This window comes from Populus alba, chromosome 2 (assembly GCF_005239225.2).
Source record: "Populus alba chromosome 2, ASM523922v2, whole genome shotgun sequence".
Taxonomy (NCBI): Eukaryota; Viridiplantae; Streptophyta; class Magnoliopsida; order Malpighiales; family Salicaceae; genus Populus; species Populus alba.
The window spans coordinates 12,317,887-12,326,826 of record NC_133285.1 but is presented as its reverse complement, the minus strand read 5'-3'; the positions used below and the strand labels follow the sequence as shown (position 1 = coordinate 12,326,826).

General features: G+C 34.6%; 2 protein-coding genes across 3 annotated transcripts; one reads left to right on the top strand and one right to left on the bottom strand.

The window, feature by feature from the left end:
• The first annotated feature begins 741 nt into the window (after positions 1 to 741).
• LOC118046847 (uncharacterized) lies at positions 742 to 3,332 on the top strand. Of its 2 annotated transcripts, none has more exons than XM_035055906.2 (3): positions 742 to 1,005; positions 1,219 to 1,292; positions 2,310 to 3,332. In XM_035055906.2, exons 1-3 carry the CDS (start codon positions 865 to 867, stop codon positions 2,866 to 2,868), a joined length of 774 nt encoding a protein of 257 aa, XP_034911797.1. In that variant the 5' UTR covers positions 742 to 864; the 3' UTR covers positions 2,869 to 3,332. The 2 variants fall into 2 exon arrangements, with proteins under 2 accessions (XP_034911797.1, XP_034911796.1); XM_035055905.2 differs by having other exon boundaries at positions 750 to 1,005; positions 1,219 to 1,316.
• Positions 3,333 to 5,361: 2,029 nt separating this feature from the next.
• LOC118046849 (probable protein disulfide-isomerase A6) lies at positions 5,362 to 8,940 on the bottom strand. The gene is made up of 11 exons (XM_035055907.2): positions 8,722 to 8,940; positions 8,358 to 8,442; positions 8,101 to 8,198; positions 7,959 to 8,014; positions 7,636 to 7,753; positions 7,477 to 7,504; positions 6,806 to 6,897; positions 6,548 to 6,704; positions 6,337 to 6,461; positions 6,070 to 6,169; positions 5,362 to 5,776 (listed from the first exon to the last, which is right to left on the bottom strand). The coding sequence occupies exons 1-11, from the start codon at positions 8,874 to 8,876 to the stop codon at positions 5,711 to 5,713; spliced, it is 1,080 nt and encodes a 359-aa protein (XP_034911798.1). The 5' UTR covers positions 8,877 to 8,940; the 3' UTR covers positions 5,362 to 5,710.

Here is an 8,940-nt window from a genome sequence, read left to right as displayed (position 1 = left end):
GACCGGATCATGGTTTTGACAAATTAACCCATGTTGACGTGGATTATTTTTTTGGGTTTTTTTTTATAAATTTTTTCAGTTTTATCCTTCAACATTAGATTTATTAGAAATTGAACTTCATAATTTATTTTGATTTATTTTCTATAAGGTTATTATAATCTTATGACTTGGTATGAAATTTAAAAAATTAACTCAAGTTAATTTAATATATTGTTGTCTTAATATTTATTAAAATATCTCATTTTAAATATTTATTTTAAATCAAACTATGTTTTTACCGATTATCCAAGTTGTTTTTGGACATGCTAAAGGAACCAAGTTATATTTAATCTATTGCCTCATCATTTATTTATTTTTAATTAAAAAGACACTAGCAAAGCCAAAATGTTTTCTTACATTAAAAAAAACTTAATCTTACTAGGAGTGTGATGCATGTCAATTATCTAGTCACGTCTAGACCTGATTTGATCTTTACAGATATATTCTAAATTGTTGATGCCATAAAATTCTCATTCGTGGATCGCTTAGTGCCTAGCCTAACTCAACCTAGACTATTATTTATTTTTGTGGCTCAAATGTTATTTTTTTTATTTAAATTATTTGGAAGTATTGATATTAAAAATAAATAAAATTTTATTTTAATTCATTTTAAAAAATAACTTATGTGGAATACACTTTTACGATGAGAGGTTATTCATGGTCTTTCTTTTATTGAGTCTTGACCAAACCTTTTCACTTTCCTTGTTTATCTCTTTATCTTTCAACATTAACTCCAACGGTAACATAAACAAATGAAACATTTCCATCTTAAACGAGGTTAGAGATTTGAGTTAAAAGACAATATATATAATATAGCAGAAATTAATGGGTTCGGATTCGAACGCAGTCCCATCAGCATCGACGTCGACATCAACACCATCGACACCAACTGGGAAGCGAAGTAGAGATCCTGAAGATGAGGTCTACCTTGACAATCTCCATTCTCACAAGCGTTACCTCAGTGAGGTTTGTTCCTTTCTTTTCTGTAATTCTAATATTTAGCAGTATGGGTGTTCTTTTCTTTAATTCTTTTTCTGACAACCGGCCACCCTTTCCCTTCCCTTGAGGCTCTTGAATTGGCTTTTATTTTAATCTTTCTCGTTATACTTTTTTAATTTTCTTCATCGTTTTTTGGGGTTTAATTTTGGGCTGAAAAATTGTGAACTTTTTTGGTTGCAGATAATGGCATCTAGTTTGAATGGATTAACGGTCGGAGACCCACTCCAGGACAATCTTATGGAATCTCCCGCCAGGTCTGACACCATGTTTTTTGCCAGGTGATTTTTTTTTACTACTCATAATACTAAAATGATAAAGTTTTCAAGTACTAATACTTTGGTTTTGGAACTTCTGTGCCGTTTCCTTAAATATTAGTCGATGGATTGCATAATCACTGTACTAAAATTACAACTTGATAAGTTTATATTTCCTGAAACAGGAAGTTGTCATTTGATAGCCTCATAATTTGAAGCTCTTTTATAGATATCCTATACAAATCTGTGGATTATGGCAATAATCATTGATAGACTCAGGCTGCTGTTTTTATCCTCAAATCATTATACTAAGAGATGTTTGTTGACCGTGGTTTATAACAGTTTTGTGACTTAGAGTAAAGAGATTCCTTTTAAGTAAATACTGGTAGGAAATTTTCGGTAATGAAATTTGCAGTTTGCCTAGGGATTTGGCCGCATATTATCTACTATTTGCTTATGCAAAATCAAATCCCGGGGATCAGGTGCTGGGGTATGCTCTTTGCAATCTCTGTGATGGCAATAGAGGCATTACCCTTCATCCTGGCCTTCAAGTTGAACTTGAGGTTGATGTCTTTCATGTGCTTTAATAGATTTGAGTCACCAAATTCTGTTCTTTTGGTTCAATAGCTCCAAGTGGGAAGTATTGTTTCATTGACTTGGGAACGAAGAAGTCTTTAAGGGGGTGGTCAAATGCTAAATTGTCATAGAAATTGTTGTTTGAAGTTTTCGTAATCTGAAAAAAATGTGATTGAGAGATCAAACCATTGGCTAGATAAAATAATTGATTTCATATTTAAATTGTTGGGGCCTGCTGTCACTACTGGTAAGCAGGGCTTGATTCATGTTCTTTTTTGGTAAATAATTTATTCGAAAGATTCGCTTCTACCTTGAATTGTGCCGTGGGCTGATAAGACTCTTCATTTTTTGATCTGGCTGTTTGAGAGGAAAACCATCTATTTTATTTTTATTCTGTTTTTAATACTTGTTCACTTTGTTTCCTCAAATTTATCGTTTCAGGGATGAAATGTCCTTGCAATATTCACCAATGTCAGAAGACTTTGATGACTCTAGATTTTGCGAGACCCCTATAAATGCTTGCTCGCCTCAATCTGAAAGTCTACCCGGCAGTCCAGTTTCTCCATATAGGTACCAAAGACCACTTTGTGGATTCTCTTCTGCTCCTTATGGCAGCTCTTTCTCCTCACATGGATGCAGTGTCACTTCTTCACAGCCTCGTCAACGAGGCTCAGATTCTGAGGGTCGGTTTCCGTCATCACCTAGTGATATATGCCACTCAGCTGACCTGAGGAGGGCTGCACTCCTGCGTTCTGTGCAGATGAGAACACAACCTACTGGTTCATCATCCTTTGAATTGCCATTTGGTTCAGGACAGGAGCCTGGATCAAACATGGAAGCTGAAGAGCGGCCATGCTCATATATGAAATCCTCGGTTGAAGAGAGGGAGTATCCACTCGAGGAGTGTTCTTCAATGAGCATCTCAGAACCTGAGTTTAATGAAGAGAAGGCGTGTCGGGTTTTAAATATGAATATAAAAGGGAATGACTCTGGAGGGTAAATACTTTCGGATTTGTATTTGCAGACCCAACCACCAACTCCGACCATATCTTGTGCACCTATACTGAAGTGGTTTAGAGTAACTTATCAGTGACTAGCTTGCCATGACAGATTTTGGTTAATAACCATATCATGGATCGCATTTGAGGCTCGTATGAGGTCCAATGCTGAATAGCACTTCCGGTTTTGCTGCTGGCTGTTTCACTATCCTCCACCCTCTCTCCTCCAATGGGGGCCTCTGATTTAACTTATAAATTACGTGTAATATCTGGTGTATACATATTTTCTAGTGGCAAAATCTGGCCAAAGCTTAACTCATGAAGCTATTGACAAAATCTGGCCATAGCTTAGGTCAGTGCTGCTGTAACTTCTGATCTTTACATTTTGTATTTGCGACATTCACCCTTTGCTCCGATTTCCCTTCTTTTTGTCTTGGTTGTATAACAGTTTCCAGATTTTGATGAATTGCAATGCCATTGGCCATACAGGCTAGAACTGAAGCTTAAACTGTTACGCTGTCCATTTATTTGTCCTGCGATGATGTTTCAAAATCCTAACATATATAAATAACAAGTTATCTAGAGAATAGATAATGAGATAGTGATTAATTAATATATTCAAGTATATAGATTTTATCTTTTTAATATTAAGAATTTCAGTCTTATGATAGAAGCTTGAGTATTTATAAAGACAATTTTAATTAGAGATATTTAAAGATTTTCTAGTAATAAATCAGTATATATAAAAAACATAATAAATATTTTAAGATAATAAATGATTTAAAAGAGTTTAAATTTAAAGAACAAAAATGTTTGTTTTTAAGTTTAAAATGAGTTTATATTTTGAAATCTATACAAATTTATCTTATAAAATAAAAAGTTTAGAACCACCTGAAATACCCTCTGAATTTTGTTGTTTTTAGAGAAGAAAAGGGACTAGAAAATTCTTTGCTTTCAACGGCATTAATAAAAAACAAATATCTCTTACATGTATTAATGGGTTAATATTAATGACAAGTCTCTTAAAATACCTTATATATATCTATGAGTATAAGAAAATCATTATATCAATACGAATGATTATTTTAGATAAAGAGATAATTTATCATACATTCAAAACTTTTATTTCAGGAGGTTATTTAGGATTAGATACATAGCTTTAGAATTTAGTAATAATAGAATTCAATTAAGATCTAATATATTTGCTAGATCTGCATTGCTTTGAGCTTTGCTAATTATCAAGCTTAAAATTTTTGGATCTAATATATTTGTTAGTTCCATGTTAATTTAAATTTAACTGATTATCAAGTACAAGTTATTTGATACCTTAAGCTTGCCTAACTTTTATGTTCAAATTCTTTAGCAATGCCATAATTTTTTTTTTTCTATTTTTAAAAATCTTAACAACTATTTTTAATTCATTGTCTTGCATATACTTTTGTCTTTACGATGTTCGGAGTTGCGGGCTTTGGTGGATTTGAGATCTTGATTCAATTGAAAAGGGTCAGGCAGATACCATCACCGTAGACTGTTCACACTCAGCGTTTCATTTCTTCCAGAACTAAAAACATAAAGACCATTGTCATATGATCCATAGATGTTGCTTGATTCGTTTGGGGCAACTTACAATTGAGAACACTTGTGATAACTTGTAATAGCTGACAATAGAACAAGAAAGGAAAAAGAATATAATTCATCTAATCAGGCTCTAGATTAAATTTACCTTTTCAAGATCATCAGTTCGAGTTCTACAAACACCAGAACTATTAAATCTTACATGATTGTTAACTTTAAAATTCGTAAAATTAATCAAAATACGCAAACAACAACAACAACAACAACAACAACAACAACAACAATAAGAATAATAATAATAATAATAATAACAGGCCATCTACATAATTATTTCCCCTCTCCATAAACAACTTTTGTTATTGCAAACTAAATGTAATTTATCTACTTTTGTGATTGCAAACTAAATGTAATTTTTCTAAAGTTCAGCTACCGAAACAACTTGAAGTAAGGAAAAGGTGTAAATAAAAATAAAATAATATTGTTTAATCACACAGACTAAAACAAAACTTCATCGAAGCCTCCATTACATTAGTAGAAGTATTGCAACAAAATAAAAACATATGATCCCATTTCACCACATTTGATTATATCACATCATATTACTGTACCAAACATACCATTAGGGTATGATCTTGACATGGCATAAATGACAAGATTGATAGTATTAACATGGCGTCAAAAGGTAAAGAGAAATTCGGCCTCTACATAAAATGTTGTGTAGGGTGTTAAGTGCAAGATCACTCAACAAGCAAGCGCAACTTGGGCTTGAGCTCTCTACAGAAAATGGATGATTTTAGGTGTAAACATCAATAAGATCATCGCCAGTTAACAATGGCGAGGGCTTCCAAATTATTCCAGAACAGTCACACTCCATATAATAGCCAACAAGGATGGTCCATACAGGCTAAACTAGCAGAACATAACTAAACTTCTCAAGATACTTGAACATACGTTCAATCGATCACAACAGATCAATTGGCAGATATTCATTTGTCTAATGCGAGATTCATTCGAAAATTAGAAGTTTCTCCACTGAAAATAAAAGGTACAAACGTAAAAATTAAGGCATATAAATATACTTCACGAGCCAGTTAAAGGTTTCTCAAAATCATTTCGTTATAATGAACCTGCTCAGTCTAAATCCAAGGGATACAGATTTAACTGCGAGAAGAAGACTTGCCCATATTACTTCAAAATGAAGGTTGGGGTTGGGTAGCTGGATGATGTTTACCCCCAAAATATTGAAGAGTGAAACAAAAGATCAGGAGATCAAGCAAAAGTTGATAGAATGTTCTTCTTCAGGGTGAATTCATCTGCCTTTGCCGGGCTTATTGACTGCACCATCAACAAAGGAAAAGATAAGATCAATTAACAGTCATCACAGTTTTCACGTATTTACTCAAAACTCATTTTCTACTCATGCAAAAGTTCTTATCATGATCTGTCATCCAAACCTCCCAATTGGAGTTCTCTAAAATAACATGAAAGCCCTATGGTATGATTATGTATGATCTTATTATGAATATTGTTCCAACTCACTGCTATCTAAAAAAGTCAAAATATAACTGTTTGACTCCTATTACAAACATGGCATGCTTCAACTAAGAGAGACAATCTATCAATCTTACCTTTTCAAGCATACGCTGCAGCCGCTCAATCTCATTCTTGGCATAATCAGCACCTTTCACCATACAAGTCTTGGCAGCCTTCAAATAAATCTTTCCATGCCTATAAACATGGAATAACATGTGGTTAAGTTTTCCATTAACTAGAGATTTAACAAGAATAAAGTAAGTCAATTGCAAAAGACATGACAATTTTGAGTGATTTTGTAAGGATATCAATACAAGCCAAAATGAATTATAAACACTAGATGTGACCATGCCATGAAGTACCTTGCTGTGGAACCCTTGAGTTTCTCAACTTCCTCTTCAATTCGGGAAAAGACTGCTTTCTTCTCATCATCACCAGCAGCTACAAACTCTTTTACCAAGACATCCAAACTTTCAACTATACCAGCCTATCAAGTACATAAACATAACACGATTAAAAGATTCAGTCAACAACAACAAAAGGATTAAACTTCCATCCTTTGTGATAACCAACCTTGGAGGTTAGCTGTCCTTTACCATCACGACTGGTTCCAGCCTTTTCATTGATGAAAGCAACAAAGTCATCCAAATCTCTCCCACCCTCGTACTCTTCCCCAGCTTTGTTTCCTTTTGGAAAGAACTTCAATGTAGGGAATCCACTTACTCCATACCTGAATGTAGCATGGATCATTAGCATTGTCCGCTACTAATGTGGAGAACCCTTTTCATAAAAAAAAAAAACAATTAGCTAACCAGAAAAGTTTGCCCTTACTTTTCAGCTAGATCCTTATATTTGTCAGCATCTAGATTGGCAACCACGACATCTTCCTCAGATTTAAACGCTGTGGCTACCTTTTCATAAATCTGAAGGAACAAACCAGCAAATTCCAGATCATCATTGCAGGAAAGACCTGGATAGAACCATGAACAACAAAGGGCGCACGAACACACATGCACTCACCCACTCATGTGATTTACAAACTTGCCTAGTATTTGGGCAAGTTAGCTAAAAAATTAAACCTAAACACTCTCCCAGATGTATAGTGTTTGATCATCTCTCTCTTTCTCCACCACATCCTTCTTATCTCGCATTATGGCTTTTCACATATAACCTTACAGAAAATTGAAAGAACTCTTTCAATAGGAAAAGAATCACAGAAATAGACACAAGCAACAAAGAGCAAAGAGGCGAGAGAGAGAGAAGATAAGTGAAGAGGAGAGAGCTGGCTTTTATTTGTTTGTTTGTTTAGTGAATTGTACCCTTAAAAAAGTTTAAAAAATGACTTCAGGAATGATTTGTATCTAACAAAAATGGGAACAATGCTAACCTGCCCAGATAACAAGCAGGTTAGCAAATCACATATTCCTACATACTTTCATGCACGCACGCACACACGCACACAAATTACAAAGGGAATGGAAGGAAGAAGGAGCTGTACATACAGGAGCCAGGTTTTTGCAATGGCCACACCTGTAAGAAGTAGAAATTGTAAATCACCAACATATAACACCTTCAAGATTGAGAAAAAGGGAGATTTAACAAAAACTCAAGATCACTATGGTTACTAACAGTGGTCAGCATACAAAAGGATGGGAGCTTACCAGGGTGCGTAAAACTCAACTAAAACATCTTTGTTTTCATCCAAGACAATATCATTAAAATTATCAGCAGTTAGCACCGCTACACTGGATGGAACTGCCGCTATCTTCACATTTGACCCTGTAAATAACATAGCCCATGAGAAACCTCTAGTGTTTTTTTCCAGTTCACATGATGCTGATGACAAGATTACAGAAGTATTGCTTTTGTAAAACAATTCCTTGAAGATGCAATAAGTCAAACACTATAGCAGATAGACCAGTTTTATCAGATACGCTTAGGTGAGAAGGGGAGATTAATTTAAAAAAAGAAGAAGCAGCAGTACCTCCTTCATTATTGACAAACTCAGCTAGAGCTTCTGCAGTTCGTGGTCCTTCATACCTATTATATATAAACCACAAATTCGCATTTCATGTAAAGCATTAAATTTGGACATTAATATCGGTGAAGTTTAATAAAATTCTCACTTTTTAGGTTCGAGCGATCCTTTAGGAAACCATTGAAGAGTTGGGTATCCAGAGACCCCATATTTGCTGCATACACCTTTATGCTCATCACAGTCCACCTGCACCACATCATCAACAATTCACACAGTAACGAAGTAAGGTGAGGTGTCAATAAATCTCTGACAAAAACAGCAGCTCCTATTTTCCAGCAAGGATCAAAATAGTTATTTGCGTTGACCAATATGAAGAAAAAAACAATGAATAATAATAAGGCTGACCTTTCCGATCAAAACAGCCTTTGCCTTCTTAAAGCTGCTTCCAAGCTTCTCATATTCAGGAGCTAGCTTTTTACAGTGCCCACACCTATGACATTCAAAATTACAATTTCGTCCTTCTCACCAAATTCTTGAATGATCCCGCTAAAATTCATTAATCATTTCTTTAACTAATGGCTAATCACATGATCAAGAATCTACAAGTTTCGTAATAATATGAAAAAAACTAGATTAATGAAAATAGCAAAATCACAAACAGATCTATGGAATATGGATCAACCAATCACGATCATTTCAGCATCTAAAGAACTAATCTCAGCTTAATAAAAACTAGGATGATTTGAGAGATCAGCTAAGAATCACTGACCAAGGAGCGTAGAACTCAACGAGAGCGCCTTTGTCTTGACCGACTTCCTTCTCGAAGTTATCTTCTGTTAACACAACAACATCGTCTGCTAAGGCTGAAACGGCTAACAAAGCCATAGTGCCTAAGGCATACCAGATCTGATTATACCTCTCCATTTTCTTCCTCGTTTCTTTTTTTCTCTGCTTTTTGTTTCTTGCACTTAGCTTAAAAGGGAATTAA